The 19,884-nt window shown below is 38.2% G+C and overlaps 1 protein-coding gene across 6 annotated transcripts in view; it reads right to left on the bottom strand.

Annotated features, from left to right (window-relative positions):
- Positions 1–19,884, bottom strand: part of NELL1 (neural EGFL like 1) — a 317,342-nt gene that overhangs the window by 284,666 nt on the left and 12,792 nt on the right. For all 6 annotated transcript variants that reach the window (XM_058828276.1, XM_058828293.1, XM_058828281.1 and 3 more), the window contains exon 3: positions 7,574–7,724. In XM_058828276.1, coding sequence (XP_058684259.1) covers positions 7,574–7,724 — 151 coding nt within the window. The remainder of the gene's footprint in view (positions 1–7,573; positions 7,725–19,884) is intronic.

The following is a 19,884-nucleotide window of genomic DNA, read 5'->3' as shown; positions in this document are numbered from 1 at the left end:
CCTTTCTCACGCCCATCATTGCAGCAACAGCTCAGATCAGGGATCCCCAAATCTACAGTCTCTAAATGCCAGATTTTAATTAAACAAGAGGATAACACCTTTTTAAACTAATGAAGTCTGCCACCTGAGTAAAACTACAGTATTTGAAAACAAATTACCCTAATTGCAGTGTCCTTAGAAGAAAGGTTCTTCCCTCTAATCTCTCAAATTCAGCAGCTTTTCAGTGATTTCTTAAATTATGATAAATTCCACATGTTGCAAAACGTGGAATATGCCAAAATCATCTTAGGTCTGGACTGGTCAGTATTCTTTAGACACTTTTAGCTGGCTAATTCAGACTTTTCTAATCAGCAAAAAAAGATAATCAGTGTAACAATCACCATCCCTTAGTGAAGAGCATCCTAGAACTAATAAACTATATGTAGTAAATCAATATGTCCTTGTATGCCTATTTATACATTGCCGACTTGGCAAAAAATTTAAGGTCCATGTATTCCTTAGCTGAACTAATCTCCATTATAACATAAAAAAAATCACACCTAGAGGTCGAAAAGACACCTGCCTAGGTGAAGACTCTTCCCTCAAGCATGAACAAAATGTAGCTGAGATTACCCATATGGAAACTACTAACCAGTAGTAACAGAGGGGCTGTAATTGGAAAATTACCAACTCTAGACTTCTGTGTACAAATAACAGTGTGGGAAGTCCTGTTGGTCTGCTTGGTTTGTGTGAAACCACCAAGCACCGAGGCTTGCACAGATCTGAAATAAATAATCAATGTCTCTCTCAAGTGTGTAATTATTGATTTGTTGCACACTGGGTAACAGACAACAAATACATTTCTCCTACATTCTCAGAAAAAACAAACCAAACTATTCCTTTGCCCTCTCTCAAGGCCCAGTATATGTCTGCTCAATCCACATGCCCTTAGTCCCAGGCAGTCACCCTTCTCTGCTCCACTGCCTTCAGTTCTGGCAGCTTTCCACAGCATCACACAGACAGACAGACATCAGGGCAGGCACTGCCACCCCTTTCCCTTTCTGGAGACAATGCCTGGAGCAGAGTGCACACAAGCATCATTACAAAACTGCAAACAAAACCCAAAAAAACAGACACATCACCCAGACTACCATCAACCATGCAAATAAACATTAATGACATGTTGGAGACATCTAAATGTCTTATTAACCAGGGGAGTTAACATTCGAAAGAAGCAACCCAAATTCAGCAGACAGTTTTCAGACAGTAGCATTTAGTGTAAGTTTGAGACATTCTGTTTCTTTGCCTGTATCAGAGGGTCATAAAACAATCAAACAGAATAACTCAGCATGTTGGAGCAGACTCCTGGGGGACCCACACATCCTTCTCCTGGCTGACCATAACATTTCTGCAGTGTCCAAACTTGGGTTTAAAGAAATTCAAACTGTCAGCCATTCTCCTCCAATTCCCAGTGTGGTCCAATGAGTGTGTTTCAACAGCTGGTTAGGAGCAGCATATTAATGCTTCAGAGAGACAACAATTGTCAGCCTAGTGTACATAAAACACCTGCTCTCAGCAGGAAGCCACAGGATGGAAGGTAACTCCTCCATCAGTAACTCCTCTCTCACAATGCTTAAATCAGTGAAAGATTTATATAACAGATCTTCTTCATTTTACTCTTGCATACTTCAACCCCAAGAATAGAAGCAGGTTAGCACAATTCTATTTGCATTTGCATCTCTAAAGACTTTTGAGAAGGAAAAAACATGTAAATGCCTCACATATTTCACATCAACTTATTCAGAGGGGTGGAAGTAAGGCTCTATCTTTATATTCTCTTTACAGCTTTCCAGTTTAGCAATTCAACATATAAATATTCATAAAGATGTGCCCTTTACCCTAAAAGAAAAAGGTTAATGGATACATCTGCAGAGTTTTTCCTTCCCTTTCTGGATCCTGGGCATCTTGGAATCCAATATGCATATACCCATCTTGCTGAGAATAATCTAAAATATGGCAGGGAGTAAATCCAATTTTTCAGGTTTACTACTAGGGTCAGATGTCACTTGCAGAGGCTTCTTTTCGTCAGCTAGGTTTCAGTGAATAATTTAACTAGCTTATTACCCCTTTGTGTTTTTAATTAAACATATAATGGCCTGGTAGACTTACAGATATTATTTGTGAACATACAGCTCTCTATCTGCTCCTCAACAGCCTTAGGAGCCGTTCACGGTGTCACCTGGGGAGAAGTATCCAAAAATGGACTGGAATCCCATGCCTATTTTACCTCCCCACCCAAAACTGACCTGCAAGGAATAAAAGTCTCACCATGAGCCTGACACATTTATCAGAATCCCTCTGAATATTTATATTAACACAGCTTGCTGCTACATTGTGAAGGGGCAGATTTTCCACTCACTAAATCCATTTCACTATAGCACTACAATTAGCTTACAGGTTTCCAGATATTTGGTGTGGCATGAAGTTTCTGAAGGTCATATCCTAGACACAGGTTACAGGTATATTAAAAAAAAAAAAAAAAGGAAAAATTTAGAAAAAAAATTAAAGTTTTTAATGCTTCTTGTAAGAAAATCTCCAAAACAATCATCTTATGACTCAGTCCCTTGTTTTATCATGGTAAAATCTCCCATTATGAAACACTCTTCAGAAAGAATGACATATGAATACCTGACCATCCTTGACACATTTCTCCAGATACTGATCTTGGCCAGTGGTGTAGAACAACCATCAACATATCTCATTAAACATGTGAAAGGTAATGCTGATTAGACTCCATCTAATTTACGTTCTTGGGCTCTGGACCATGCAAGGCCAGAGCAGGTAAGAGCAGCCAAACAGCTTCAGGTAAAACTGTATTAAATCACTATTGAAATGAGGAATTCATTGTGGGTGGCATTTTAAATATCTTGATGGCCTTTTCTAAGTATTTTGCTAGTCTAAAGAGTCAAAGGTTGTAAGCAAAATAGCTCACAGAGGTCATCTAGGAAGAATTGGCTAGCATAACTCACTGATCAAGAAAACAGTCTCTGCTCTCTGCATCCCCAAGTAACATGTCTGTCCATCCTATATTATTTTTTATTAAATAATTTAGGAGGGAAAATATAATCTTGTCATGGGGTGACTTTACCTTTAAGATAGCTTTGGGAGCTAAGTTGAAGCTGCTGGTGGCTGATGGGAGTCTTTTCTCCTGACCAATTATCAGTCATTTCTAAGAATTGACAGCAGTTTTGACCGTTGAAAATTGAGATCAACCTGTGAACACCACCTTAAGATGTAAAGCCAGGGCTCTCTTGCTCTCTTTGGTTTCCTGTTTCTGAAAAGGTAACAGGCTCTATCTCAGCCTCGTCCCCCCCCTCCCTCCAGGCCAGACAAGGCCACAGAGGGCGGTGGGGGGAGTGGGGAGAAACGGAGCCGGCCGGTCTGGCTTGGTTTGTAGTTTCTGCTGCTGGACTGAAACCTGACACCATGAACACTTGCAGCTTTTCCAAGACTTTAATTCTTTTACTACCTGGATAAAACGTACAGATTACTCCTTTTTCCCAGAGAAACAGAGAGACAATCAACATGAAGAAGACATCATAAAATCATCAAAGACAGTGAAGAAAAGAGTTAAGTTTTAGATGGGGAAGAGAGAATAAGGAGATGCTTTATAGGCTGAAATATTTTTCTGTTAAAGTTATGGAGATGGACAATAGTGTCCTGAAAAAACTCCTTTAATTCATGACAGAGTATATTGGGAGGAATAGAGTGTTCAAAGTGTGGATTTTCAGCAAAAGGTGGAGTAACTGTGATACAGTGAGGTGCTGGAACAGAGTGAGATAGAATAATAGTTGAAGATTTGAGGCCTTGAGAGGCAATGAGAAAACTGTTTTCCAGTGGAGCTCACAGAGACAGATGAAGAGGACTTTTGCCTTTGAATAACTCATCCTTAAAAATGACATCCCTAGACTCATTGACCCATAACACACTTCAGAGTGATGTAAAATGGGAGGAGTGAACTGATGACAGGATTTCTGGGCAGCTGGCATCAGAGAAATAGGAAACTATAACAGAAATAGTTTTCTTGTGAGAAACTCCATAGATTAGCAGAAAAAGACTTCTGTTTCTCTACAAAGACTGATGAAAAGACTCTAGCAGGAATTGGGACTGTTTTAAACACCAAAGTTCCAAAGTTTTTTTGTCTCTATGTTGTCATGTGAACCAGGGAATAGTAAGTAGTGGGAGATAAAAGGGTTTTCTGGAAGTTTATTCTGGTGTTCTTATTCTTGTAGTTTTGTTAATAAACTTTCTTTATTCCTTTTAAGTTTTAAGCCTGTTTTGCTCTTGTTCTAATCCATATCTCAGAGCAAGAAATAAGTAAGTTTTCAAGTAATTTTTTTAGTTACTGTTTAAAACCATGACAAATCTTTAGATTTACCACTATATTCCAGATAACTATACACACAGCCTGCACAAACTATCAGACTGTCCAACTAGAATTTAGCTGTGTTAATTAATATTTGCATTTTCCAAGATTTACTTTAATATATTTGAAGCATGAAAACAAAGTCTTTATCATCACTAAATTGATTCAACAAAATGTTAACAAAGATGCATTGTCATCATTGTCCTGTCCATCAAATGATTATATAAATTAACAGCAAATCTCTAATTGCTACAAAATATCCATTTAGAATAACAAAACAGCATCTAAATTACTAATATCTAAATTACTGACTTCAAGAAAAATTGTATTAATCTTACTTTATCATCTTTGGTTTAAGAGCTCCATTCTATTGGAAAATAAAATCCTGCTAAAATTTAACTGGAGAAATTAAATCTAAACTAGGCATTCTATGCGCTACTACCGTAGGACAATCATCTTCACTACATCAAAAAGCAGAATATATACACACACCTTTTCATTGATTGGAATTACACCTGTTTCTCATCTATTACATCTCTGCACAACAAATAAAGACACTTCCCATAGAGATATGAACTCTGGTATCCACAGCTAACAGAGTTTCTTTTTTTCCTATACTGTTGACCTAGATGTTCTGAAGGCCACTTTTGGTATGCTGTTAAGTTAAAAAAAGCAACCCTTTAACCATAATATCTCCTATTTTGAACAAAGAGAAGAAATTGAGTTCTTGGTTTTCCATAGTCAAAAAATCTATACTGGTTAAGTAACAATTGTATCCTTATACTTGTTCCCACACATCTTGCTCTTGAATAAAGATATTCTTTATTATCCTCTTGGCAGTGTCTATTTTCACAGACATGGGAAATTGAAAAAGCTTGATCAAAAAATGGATGTCATCAAGAACAGAACCATGATAATTATCAGAAGCTTAGTAGAAGCAACAATAAAAGGCTTGCCCTGTGATGTATCTGCACCCATTTCAGTTCCCATGCAAAGCTATAGATAGGAGCTGTTAGAGAAACATCAAAAATTATCAGCCTGAAAGTTCTGCTATTATACTGATCTAATGTAAGCAGGGTCCTCTTCTAGTGCCCCAAATCTTTTTTTCTCTACTTCTCATCCATGTTAAAAAGTACTCTCTCCATTGTCGTCCACTTAATTAACTTCTGTCATCACAGGCCTGGGGGTCTGAAAGCTGGATCCTTACCAAGGTCTTAGTAGCAACCTGAGAAACAAACAATGGCTTTAAGGGATACACAGTGAGTCAAAAAAAGGACAGCCACAGTAATCCACCTGAAGTAACAGCAGTCAAGAGCAACACCAAACATGCCTGTTCTGACTCCTGCATGGAATTAGAGACTGAAACTTCCTCAGTTACTACACAGAGCTAAAAAGGTTTAATTGAGACTAGCAGGCAATTCTCCAACTCTATGTATTTTTAAGCAGATGCCGTCATTTTAAATATTATAGATAACCTCAGCGCCAGAGGACAACAGCAGTGTATTTTGTTCAACCAAGATTACTCCTGCATAGCACATCTCCCTACAAGCCTCTGCCTGTCAAGATAGACAACTCAAGGAGCTGCATTCAGTAGATGCCATATCTAAAAATCCAATATCTAAAAATATCTAAAATGTGTCTTGCATTGTATAACCATCACTGCCTGTCTAGTTTGACCTTGGATTTTGCTAAGTGCAGGCATGTGATAGCATTTTTCTGTTCAAAGGCTATCCTCAATGTTCTCTTTCTTAAATAAATATTAAACAAACTCTTAACATGGCGAACTGATCCTGTTAACCATGACTTCACAGAGCCTGAAATAGATTAGAGAAATTGAAAGTAATGCAAAAGGAATGACACAGTAGGAGAAGGAGAACGGGAAGAGATGGTAGGAGGGATCCCACTATAATGTAAAACAATCTTCTTCTAGACCAAGACAGTGCCTGAAAAATACAAAAAGGAATAAAGTACAAGAAAGACCAATAAGAAAGTAGAGATGACAGAAAAAATATAGAATAGGGAAACAGCAAAGTCTTCCCCTTAACTGGGGAACCTTGTCTACACATCTCAGCTGTTGGCACTGGCAAAAGGCATCACTGACAATTTAGTCATGATGAAGTCACTGTCTACTCCTTCATACACTTTCTCAACAAAAAGGGAAGAAGTTGGGCTAACAATTGAGTATCATATACATGACTAAGACAAATACCAATAGGATTTTTTTAATGGAAGTGCTGCAGAATAACTGGATTTGAAATGAGAACCACCAAAGTATGTCCCATTTCTTGTATTACAAGAGAAAAGACCAGCACTAGTGTTTTATGTGTCACACTGGACACAAAGGTCCTTCAAGACCTAAGAAATTATTTAAAAAGTATTCACAAAGTTACAAATAGGAGACTGATACAACACACACACTGAAACCTCAAAACATCACTGGAAGTGTATGATGGACAATAATACAAAATACACCTTTTTTGTAACAAACTGATGTCTGCCACTAAAATAGACACTCAAAGGGACCTCTTTTTCCTCCTACACTGACAACGAGGGAAAAAAAAGGAGGGCAGCAGGAGGGAAAAGACATACATGCAATTACACCTGTTTATAACATGTTTATGTTAGGAAGAAAGCATACACAGTATTATACGGAAGCACAAGTAGCTTAATTGCTTAATAGCTTAGTTGGAGAATCTCAAAGAAAATCTATTCTTTCATAATGTTATATAACACAGTGAAGCAAGAAAAGTGCAAGTATAACTTTTATGAAAAAGTGAACTCCGAAGCATGAATAATAAACCAGTCAGGAAAATTGCATTACAAGGTTTGTAACCTCCGAAGTGCACTGCATCTATACTACATTGGCTTTGATATTTCTGATTAAGTTATTTTACAGACCAGAGTGCATAATTAATTAGTGAAATGAAGTAATTAAATTATTAATTATTTATTATTTAATATGTAATTTTAAAATAATTAAATAATTAATTCTTCCTATTTAAAAAAATAACTAGAGAAAAAGTAGTAAATTGCAAATTATGAAGAAATGCTCTAATTTACATGTTAGATTTTTACATCTACCATTTCAACACATCATCCAAACGGACCTCTGGGCACTCAGTATCTTTTATGTTGCTGATGCAAGAGAGAGAAACAAATTCCTCTTACCTGTGCTCCAACTCCCGGATGGACAATATAGCTCCAGAAGTCAATGCCTTTTGCTGCAGAGTGGCCAGAAACGTGAACTCGCTCTTATTCCGGAAGAGCTGAATTAACTTCTCACTCACATGGGGTGCTGCATGGATTTCTCTTTCTGTATCTAAGAATTTTATTTTTAAAAGGGAAAAAAAAGGGAAAATGACAGTCTAGTAAAAATGCTAAGTCAGAGAGATTCAGGTTACATTTTTCATTTTCACATCAATATTTTTCATTTTTAAGAGTTATCTGCCATGGTCCACCACTGCATTTTTTCAATGAAAAAAACCAAATGCCATCTCTGTCAGCATGCCCACTTGTCACTTTGACAAGTTCACAACTGGTCAGCTACTGATTTTCTGATGGATTTTTTGACGGGAGGCTGAACGATTTGTGTCTGCTGAGAGCAGATTAAGTTGCTGTAAATAAGTTATGCTGCAGTCAGATAAATAGGCCCCTAAATTCTGAGAAATCTCAGGCACTGACTCTCCCAACACAATTCACCAAGCTCCAATTTCAGTTTTTACCACTGACTCTGTTACCACCTCTCTCTTGTACATCACAGGAAATCTGTCCTTGCACAGTGTATGGCAGAGATGTATTATTACTAATAATGCTATGCGGCTGTTCTCCTGCCTGAGAAATAAATACAAGACATGCTTACGAGCCACAGCTGTTTTCAGGGATTTCTCAGTTTAGACAAGCAAAGTATGACAGCTCATACAATATTTATTAAACTACAGCCTGACCAGGCAGATGCAGAAACATTCCAGCCTGTCTAATCCTGATGACGTCCAAGCAGCACCATACCTTCTCAGAGTTGATCTTCTAAGATTCAAATGTATCATCTCCCACCACATTCATTCTTAACTCAGCCTTTTATTCACTGTACATCATCTTTATGAAAGACAATTGACCACAAAGCAGAGAAATCATGGCATTTCACCTTCCCGCCCACTGCCATGTCTCTCCTGCTGCGCCTTTGTCACGCATTTGCAAGACCACTTGCAGTTCCTGGATGCCACAACCAATTAGAAACCCAGTGTGCTTGCTTTCCAAAGATTTTACTGTGAAGCCAAAAATGCTGGCACAAATTCTCAGCTAACAGAAAACCAGAAGGCCCCATTGTGTCATTAAATGAGGCTTTGCAGACAGAGAGGAGAGAGACTGGCTTGGAAAACAACCTAAAACCTCACACACAACTACTGAGGGAATGCCATGGACTGAAACCAAACTCCAAGGAAAAAGTACTCAAGCATGTTTGGTAATTGGGTGTCACAGTTGTTCCTGTGCAGTTTAAAGCCCTCCAAATGAGCTTACACACCAAAACTTGTAATATATGCTTGTACTCAACGGCTCACTGGTGAAAAGTACTACAGTTAGACATCCAAAATCTCTAGTCATCATCTAAAAATTTTTGCCAGGGGCTCAAATTCTCCAATAAATAAATACAGTGCCCACTTTACAGCAACAAACTATTTGTCTGTCCAGTGCTGCTTTTACCATAGCAGAGGATAAAGATTCCAAGAGCAGAAATCATCTCCACTGCCATCATATAGTAGAAGAATAAACAATCCAGCACAGAAGATCGGATTTTGTCTTTATCTATTAGCTTTTGTTATCTGAATCATCTTCACCTAGCAGTTGTTATTACTGTTAATAAATATCATGTAGTTTCTTCTTAAAAAGCTGATGCAAGAGATACAAAACTATGTGTCCCACAGACCCATAAATTCCCCAATATCCAGTATGCTATCTACAGAAACAGGTATTTTACATTGCCAGCATGTTCCAAGGCACAAGTAAGACTCAGAGGCAGAATGTCCAAGACCTGACAGATGAAGATGATGTAATTTTTTGAAGGTTAAAAACCTTCATGTCTTACTTTTTTTTTTTCTTAAAGGTGTTACAGTTACTAGAAATAAAATACAACTTAACAAAGCTTGCAGAATTCCTTTACATAAAAGCAATGCTGTCAGTGGAACATAGATGTTTTAACTTCAGTCAAGCCTTGCAAAGTACAACAGCTTCTCATTATAGGAAGGCCCACATTCCACCACCTATCCATCAAATTTTATACAAAAATATAGGGCTCCTTGCTCAGAATCATCCATGGTTTGTCAGTGCACTGACTACTTCAGTTAGAAACATACACTGAAATATTTTTCTATTCTCTGCCACCTCTTCACAGGTAACAGTATACTAAAACCATATGAAACACTGATATTTGTTCCCTGTTGATTAAGATCACTAAGATCCAAAGTTATAAAATTCCAGAGTGTTGGATTGAAACTACTGGGTAACAAATAGTATCTAGAAACTGCTTTGCAACACTATGGTAGTGTAATTGGTACAAAGAAGTTATATAAACAGGTTTTTTAGAAATTAACACAATTCTAAGTACAGTGCTATGTATCTGGGGAGAGCGTCCAGACATTACCAGCAAATTGGGACATCCCTACTGCAACCCATGTGAAAAAACTTACTTGCTGATGCAAAAATGTTAATAGAAATGCTGCTTTCCACAGCCTAATCTCAGTAACCACAAGAGGACTTTCCCACTAGTTCCATAGTGAGATGGTAAATGCAACTGGACTCGTACGCTGAGAAGGCCAGCAGGGCTGGTGGGGACCCAGAGGACACCGCCTGGGATTCTGGAGCTGAGACTGCACCAGTGCCAAGCACAACCTGGGCTTGCAACCTGGAACTCAAATGCTGGGAAGGAGGGGTTTTGAAGACAACATTGCATCTCTCACTCCTGTCCCCATGGCACAGCCCCCCACACCTCTCCAGCAGTGTCTGCCCTCACACACCATCCCCGGGAACGTCGTGTTTGTGTTTTGCTTGATTTCTGCAGAAAATATCATACAAATGAGTAAGGAGTACAATCAGTTTAGAATAAGACCATTCTATTTTCAGGTAGGTTTTCACACTTGGAAATTAAAAAAAAAAAGAAGAAAAATTGTGAATTACATACACCCCCTCACAGCAGGTACCTGAAAGGCAAAATACTTTTTATGCCTCTATAAAAACAACTGTCTGCCTGTAATGAAATGTCATATTTCCTACATAATTTAGAACAATATAGGTTTATACAGCAATCTTCAATGAAACATCGCTTCATGCTTGAATGATAATGCAATCTCAGCAAAATAAATAAACACAGATACGACTTTCATATGCCCTTCTATGTGATTATATTTTCTTAATTTGAAATAGTGACTGTCTGGAGGGTTTTTTAAAAAATACCAGAGTGTTTCTAAAATTAAGCAAGGAAAGAAAGCAAGCATACTCAGTTATTTGCAAGTCCAAGAGATAGAATCATCTCAGAGCATCAAGTAAAGGCAACTTTCTACCTTCAGCAGAACAAAAGCACAAGACACACTGTCTTGGGGTGACCCCTAAACTAAGACATACACTTATGTCAGAGAGAGGATATGTGTTGCTTGATTTTAAATTCTTTTTTTTTAAGCTGTGGCTTCAAGGAAGAAGTGCCAAACACAAACCAATGGTCTGGTTTGCAAAGACGGAGAGCAATAGCCATTTAGTTGCTACCATCCCCCTCCCTGGCACCACCTCCCCCACAGCCAGGGATGCCACCTTGCCTTCTCCTGGATACCTAGTCCCTTGAGAGCCCATTTGTGAGGTGCCTCAGCCCAGGGAGGCAAAGATTTAGTTTTAAATAAGCATTTTTAAAGTGAGAGGGTGGCTCTAAAGCCTGGGAAAAATAAATTCCACCCTCTGCCTCGGGGGATGTGCCCTGTGAGCCCAGGAAGAGTTGCCCCACCCCGGACCCCTCTGGGGTGGCAGCCCAGGGTGTTGTGACTGGTTCTGTGCCCCGGGGGTTTCTCCCTTGCTCTGTTCCTATTAGACTCCGACTTTAAATGCTACCCTGGCTCTGCCCCATAAAACCCCCACCCTGCCTCTGTTCTGGGCTCTTTGTCTCTGGATTTAAGCTGAGTTTGTTCCTGTGTTGAGTAAATGGTCTCCGGAGACTACCCATGCAGAAGCCCGTCTTGTTGAGTCCCATATCGGTCACCAGTAACCGTAGCCTCTCTGGACATGATCCTGCAGCCCCAGAATGCTACACCCATTCAGCCCCTGACCAACAAAGCCTTGCCAAGCCAAAAAGAGCTACAGGAGGAAGCGGCACCCAGGGCTGCCCTGACACAGAGGGCCAGCATTCACACCACAACTCTGGCTGCAGAGCATACCTACAGCACCCTGCCCAGCTGCAGCAAGCTCCCACACCGAGAGATTGTACCCACAACTGTAACTACCCACAACACTCACTACCACCACTTTCAAAATAAGTCTCAATTTTTTATTTTAGCATAGGTGTGTTTTCACTTTACCACAAAAGCAAATGAAAGGTGATGCACACTGGGGCCAATGATGCTAGGCCAAGCTTTACCTCATACATATGAGCCGTTCAGGTATTTCAGTGCACACTAACCCTAAATGCCAAATGGAATTAGGTACAATAACTCAGGATCATCATCAGTCCCTACCCAACCTGATTTCAACCCTCAAGTCACTTCTTCCTTTGTGGATTCAATGCTCTATGTATCACCAGCTCTAGCAACTAAAAATTAAAATCTCAGGCTTCTGCCATTTGAAACCCTGAATATATTAGAAGTTCCAGATAAGAGAAATGGAGGAGTTGGCATCAGCTCCGTTAGAAACAGTGTAAGAAAATCACCACCACACAGAAGCAGAAAAAATGAGTTAGAGAAGGAAAAGGATTATGCTAGGAAAGAAAGCAAAGGTTTTGCCAAGCTTCCTTTGACTGTGACAACAATCCAAGATACAAAGGGAAATATGTGACCATTTGGGATAGAATTTTAAGTGATGAAAAATGTGCACCAGTTGTTAAAAGCCATATCCCAATCCATCTAGGGAATATTTTTTCTTTAATATATGCCTCCATTAGAAGAAAAATACTAAAATTCAGTTCTGAATCAACTCATTTTCTAAAGCAATAGGTACATTTTATCATTCACTAGCCTGCTTGAATACCTTTTACTTCCCTTGACAGAGAACATACTGCAGAACACACTGCTTTATTGGTAACTTCAATCATTTTAAAGCTATTTGCTTCAACATGCTTTCAGCAGAAACTTTGAACAGTCATTCTGGACAATAAAGTAGAAATTAATCCTGCAACAACAGAGAACCTGGATTTAAGCTATAGCAATTAAAGAATTGAATATCACAGCTTTTTTGGCTTTTATCTTGCTATAGGAAAAAATCCAATAAAACTGAAAACTGTATTTAAAAAAATAAAACAAAAAATCACCTCAGTGTCCCATTTTTTTTATGCCACCAGCTTTACAAAAATGAAACCAAGATTAGAAAGAGCCAAAACTAGCAACTCTCAGTGTAAGTAGTTCCTAACTGTTGCTGAGGATGAAAACACACAACAGCATCATAAAACCTTCTTGTTCACTGAAGCAGGTGGCTCACAAAGCCTCTGAGTCAAGTGGGATCCAATGCACCAACTCCCTTCCTGCACACTGGTCTCACAAAACATCTTTTGAAGAACTGGTAAAAACAAAAAAAACCAAACAAATAAACAACAACAAAAAAACAAACAACGACAACAAAAAAAAAAAAAAATCTCCAACAGTGCAAAACACCAGTGATAAATGCCCATTCCCACTCACTTCCACCTTTCTAAAAGCACTCCTCAGTCCACACAAGTTACAAACAGATGCAAAAATCCCCAGAAGGATGATTACATTAATTATGGGGATTTTCTCCAAAAAGAATAATTTCACTGCCAAGCAGAGAAATGCTTCACGTACTTGCCCCTCCCTACCTACCTAGGGCAAAATGTAGATGTCTGCAGATATCACCGATTTTTTATTTTGAGCTATGAGGATAAACCCATATAAATTTCTCTTTATATGCTAAGAAAATAGAAAACTTCATAACATGCTCCTGTGGCAGGAAAAGGCACAGAACCATGTACATCCTTCAGAGCACTCTGGGAGCTCAATTCAGCCATAAACACTAAGGCTCCAGACAGCTCATGCTGTCCTGCTGAGACCCACAGGCCTGCACTGCTTCCACCCAGGCTAAATTATGAGGTTCAATAAGATGGGGGTACTGCCAATGGAAAATAAGTGTAAATTTATGTTAAGGTGCTAAGATGACACTCTGTAGCTCTCTGGGGCACCTGCACTGGAACAGTGGGGACCAGGATCACCTGTTCTACCTGCCAGCAACCCAAAGAGAGGGGTCAAAACACCTCACCCCTCTCTGAAAAACTATACTACCATGGAGGACCAAAGAGGGCATGATGTATTCTCATAAGCACATCTCTGCTTCTGAGTATTCTCTCCAGCATGAAAAGACACTGTAAATGTTTTTGCCTTGCTAGTTCCATTCAGAGTCAGTAATAAACAGCAGGAAATCATGTTCAACAGCACAGTTTTCTAAATTATGATTATTCATAGTAAATCACTTTTTACATGTTGCTTCAGTGTTCTCAAGAATAAGATTCATCTGCAGTGAAATGCTTGGTGATTTTAATATGCAAGCCTCCTACAGAGATGATGTCTCATTTTAATTATTGTTTCGGTTTAATGGGTTTTCATTAAATTAGAGGATGGAGCAATTACCAGGGTGAACAGCTAATGTCACAAAGGTAAGTTCCCATGACTATACAGCAAAAGCAGTTCTGCTAGAGAAAGTGGAAAAATAGTGTAATTCAGTGTAAACTCTGCTTTTGTATCATGCAAAACTACCCCTGGCTATATGTGCTCATTTATTGCTTTCATTTTGATATACATGTTTGCAAACTAGTTTACAAATAGGTCTCTCCTAACAAAATTTATCCAGTGTTTAAAATTATATATACATATAAATAAAAATCCTTTCAGAAAGCCATTGCAAACCCAGTCCTAAAACTCCAGACGCCAGGGGCAGGAGAATTTTGAGTCACTGAAGGAATCAAACAGAGAATACTTATCAAATCACAATTTCTCTTCAACAACTAATTTAGTTGATTTAGTGGCTTAATATCAGACTCTTTGCTTCTTGAAAATTACCTTGACGTGAACACCAGCTAGAGTGACCACACTCATGCTAATTAAGTAGATGTCAGAGGGCCTTAAGTCCTTTGTTTGCTTTATCAGCGTTTCAAACTGAACCATGACAATTGAGTTCTCTGGAACAAAAACAGCAGCAGATACTACACAAGACCTGGAAATGAACACATGTCAAGAGTGAAGGAAGCCACCTGTGCTTCTCCAGCCCCAGCCAGCCCAAGGTGCCTAAGTGGCAGAGCAACCACAGTGGATACAAAGTCGATACAAAGCCCCTATGGAGAAAACTCATATAGGTCTCCTACCTCCAGGGCTTTTTCCTTGTCTTTTCCACCCACACAGGCAGAATGACCAAGGAAAGCACTGCAGTCACTTCTCCAGCAGTCCGAGGCAAAGCAGGTTACACCCAAAGCCCAGTGACTGACATTGCCATCAAACCAATTGGCTGCTATGGACCAAAATCAGACACCTGCAGTCAAGCCAAGGGCCTTGGGAGAAGGTTTCCTGCTGTCAAAACAGGTACTACACCTTGCTGAGGCTACACATCACCTGTTACTCAAGGCAGCTACTTGAGCTTATTTCAAGTATTTTAAACGGCTGCTGAGCTCATCTTCTCAAGTAGGCTCCATTGTTTCCTCAAGGGATTCATGCTGAAATCAAGACTGTTTACAAATGGTTGATCCCTTAATTTAAATGCTTCATTGAAATGCTCCAGAAGTTCACTATCACTAAAAGCACATAATCTGCTCTTAAATCATGTGAGCTAATCAAATTACATGTGTTGTTAGTTAATTAGCTCAAGAGTCACTGATTGTATCATCTTTTCAACTGTTTACCTACATTAGATAAGGTTATCACGTTACTGTGCCTATAAAGATTGTTCTTTGCCAATCTGGAAAATAACATTTTAACAGAAAGACTATGGACTTACACCAGCAACACTGTGAACAGAGCCAGTGGAAACACTGCAGAAATTGCCAAGAACCATTCCCAATGTGCTATCCATTTTGCAGGATAAATACTGGCCACTCTGGGGATCTATTTCAAGAATATATTAAATATGAATGTCACACACAAATAATGAGCCACTCAAAAATATGGCTTCATGCAAAAGCAAGTTAAACAATTTTTTCCTCCCCTTCTACAAAGCATTTTCAAGTATGCTTGAAGTCACACAAAAATATTAGAGATTGCTTTTAAAAATGATGATATATATACTAAAACCTAACAAAACGCATTCTGCATTTGTTTAAAGGAAACTGAAGGTGGTACCAGAAGGTAAGGAGTTCCTAAAACAAAAAAAAAAAAAAAAAAACAGACTGAAGACAAGTTTTGCAAATAACTACTAATTGTAGTATTTCCTCCCAGTGTAACTCCAAATGTGTTTGTAATCCAGAAATAAAATATGAGATTAATAGAACAGAAAGATTGATCTATTTAAATTTCTGAGCATTATGTAATAATTCTGATTTCTCATTTAGCACTCTTCTTTTTTCCAGGTAATAATAAATACTGCTCATAATTTGTGGCAACAACATTTAAAAAAAAAATATAAGTACTTCTGAAGTCCTTTATGATTCCTAATGATTTATGATTCCTTTAACAGATAAAGTCAACAAATAACCCATTTAAAAAAAAAAAAAATAAGATCCAGATTCCACTGGAGTGGGAGAGAAGCACAGTGCCTAAATTACTCTGTGCTGAAAATCCCAGTCTAACTTCAGCAAAGCCACACAGAAATTAGAATTTGTCTCCCTGGAGAAAACCTGCATTCATAAATGAGTAAATCAAAATACTACTTGAAATAGCGCATTAAGGGGAGTTTCAGCTAAGCGCAAATCTGACTTGGTTTCTTCACTGTGGAGAGAGGATACTATGCCTAATGCAGCTAACAGATCTGGACATATCTACACACCAGTTTTAATTTCCAATCATTTTATCACATGAATAATCCAACTAAAGACAATGAAATTATCCTTGAAGTTCGAAGCAAGCATAAGCTGAAGTGCTCTCTTGGTTCAGAAACTCTTAAAGACTTGACAGTCTAAATAGTTTCTTAATTACTTTTAAAGCATAGGTCATGTACTGCTGAAATGTTATGATTTCAGGGTTTTTTATACTCTAGATATGATTTATACAAGCATTAAACAACACTTGTTTCTTGATCTAAAGCTCCCTTTTGTTTTCTTTCCCTGAGGAAAAAAAAAATCACTTCTATGTTATTGCTAAAGCAAATAAATGCTGGGTGTCTGTTTTATTTATTAACTGCATGATAATAGCATGAGACAAAATACATTTCTCAGAGCCCTTCACTACTGAAGTATAATTTCTGCTGTCAGACTCTGTATGTTTATATTCAATATTCTAGATATCTTTGTTTCTTGGAACATACATAGGCACACGTTTATATTTTCTCCTAAAATGAGTATTTTGGTGAAGTGTTTCACAACACCTACAACAAAGAACCATAAATAGCTAAGACACTTAGTAATTCTCCATCAGTTTTACATGATTTGAGAGATTCAATAATTTCTTTTAAAAAGTCACAGTAATAACTGTTTTATCCTTTTACATCATAATTAAGATTTGGACCATTGCTTTTCTTATTTCACCCAAGCATACCACAACACATGAATAAAATATGACAACTTTGATAGCATCTATGGCTGTGGGTTCATCCGTAACAGGAAACGTGATTGGGATATTAATAGCTCCCCTTTTTCTCCATAAGCTTTTGTTTCTGAAAATAAGCTTTTATTTAAATAGAACTGTCTCATGTGCCTCCTTTTCTGCATTTCTTGCTGTTAGCAGTAACAGCAGCAATAACATTTCCTTTTTTTTTTTTAATTATTACATTTTTAAGCAATTAGGATGGCACAAAGCAAGGTGGGCAGAATATCCTGCCTGAAAGCTGACACTCACAAGACATCAAAAAACATTAAAAGTAATGCCAAGTATCAGAGAACAAAAAGCTAAAGCAAAGGACATGACTTAAATATGTGAGAAATGCTGTTATAAAAGCAAAACTCTTTTTTTTTTTTTTTTACTCCATAATTAGTTATAATGAAGGAAATCTAAATTTCTTCCACCATTTCCCAAACAAGATCACCATAACTAATACTGCAGGATCATACTACAGCTGGTCAGTACATTCCCTGAAAAGGAAGGCTTGGGATAAGTGCAATACATGAGGTTTCCAAATCATCAGCATTTACAAAATCATTCTACAAATATCATGGTTTAAGGCTGTGCTGCTACACTTTCCAAACAGCACGATGACCATCTGTGGAGACCTCCACAGACCACGAAGAATCATGACACATACACACACAAATCCCACTCTCCTCCCACACATTCTGCCTTTGTTATTTTCCCCAGTCCCCAGGAAGAGGCTTTAAAATTTCAAGATTATTATTCACAGTGAAGTAGAGAGAGAGAAACAGAGAAAGATACAAATGCTATCTTAGTCCATCTTAAAAGCAACAAGTATTTAAACTCCAAGATCCAGTTTTATATGTGTTTTGCTCTCAAAAGTTTTTTGCTATGTTCCAGTTCACAAAAAGTTTTTTAAAAATGAAAATAAAGACATAAGGAAAAGGGCTACACAATACCAATGAAGCTTTACAACACAAATTTATCTCCTTTGGAAGTGTCTGTTCTCACACATGCCAAATGGAAACCTCACAGCTTCAGAGGGAGGAGTCATCTGTACGTGCAAGGGAAGACACACTTTAAAATAGCCCCTGCAGCTGCAGTGGTCTTATACTATTTCTCCTATTTACAATTCAGGGCACCCAAAGCAAACTCTGCTGTAATGTAAAAAATGTTACCACAAAAGATGGAGGATGGGGGACAGAAAAGCTTTATTGAGAGGCTTTTAGGAAGCAAAGCCAATTTTGAGCTACAGTACTTACTGCTCTAAAACAGTGATTCACAGATCCCTGTCATCAGAATTACACGACCAACTATACTATTTTAGCAGATATGCAACCTATAACTAACTATACCATCCTATGTTGGATTGGGCATCAGATGCCAAAACAAACTTTTGCCCATTCTAAAAAAAACCAAACAAACAAGCAAAAAAACAAACAAAGAAACCACCCTAATGCACTCTGTATCCTTGAACAAGCCACAGAAGGCAAGGCAATCACATGATGTAACACCATAAAACCAGCACAGTATGACATGAATACTTCATGCCATTTATGTGGTGAAAATGAAAAATAACAGAGAAAAAGTACCCCCTTGTGTGTAATTTATACACCCACACCATAGGTGTCAGGGTGATTCTAGAATTTGGCATAGAAGAAGTAGATTAAGGTCTCAAGTAGCATCTAATCTTTATACTTGATAAACAGTTCAAGACAGCAGGATTTTTCACCACAGGAAATGGTCCATGTCTGGCTCCTTCATTAGGTCTTATTGTATCTGACTTTGTGTACTTCTTTACGGTACAAAATCTTAAAAAAATAAACTAGTGAAAGTAATATCAAAAAACACCACTTCCTTTTAGGCAAAAGATGGAGCTGCGTTTGGAAGTAATTTAATCAAGTAGGCTGCATATAAACATTTTTGTCAGTTATTAACAAGTTTCTACTAAAATTGGTTTAAAATTTAAAATATCACCACCCTTGGGGTCAAAATACTCAATAATAGGGCATTTTATTTCATTTCCTACAGTAAGAACCCAGTTCTTGAGCACTGCTTTTCCCCATCCTCCTCATTTCAAGCAGTTTTAGCTCAGCAGTGCCCTGCTAAGGCACTAAGTTGTGCCCTCTTTTAACACAGCATCTGTCCAGCAACCCAGAGCTGCAATATGAGGTGCAGAGGCTTGAGCAGGATTCTTTGCCCAGGACCAGTCAGGGACTTGCCCCAAGGCAACACTACCCAGGTGCAAACTACGCTTCACCCCAACCTCCCACAGCTCTGACAAGAACATGGGCCCATCTGAAAAGATGCTACAGAATATTCTTACTCCATTTTAATACTTGTTTACTAAGCAAGGAGCTAATTACAGTATGATATGACTTAAGAGTATCCATTCACCAAAATCTTTGCATGAAAAAGACTATTTTTGTTGTATTCCTATTTTGATGAAGATACAAAAAACTCAAACTGTTAGTCTTATTTTTATCAGCATGACTTTCATTGTAAGGACCTAGATCCACACATGGATCTAACTTCTATAAATTTCTAATAAATTAATTTCTGCATCCCTGTCTCAGCCCA

This window comes from Poecile atricapillus, chromosome 1 (genome assembly GCF_030490865.1).
Source record: "Poecile atricapillus isolate bPoeAtr1 chromosome 1, bPoeAtr1.hap1, whole genome shotgun sequence".
Classification (NCBI taxonomy): domain Eukaryota; kingdom Metazoa; phylum Chordata; class Aves; order Passeriformes; family Paridae; genus Poecile; species Poecile atricapillus.
The sequence above is the reverse complement of the archived record's forward strand: the minus strand, read 5'-3'. Positions and strand labels throughout refer to the sequence as shown.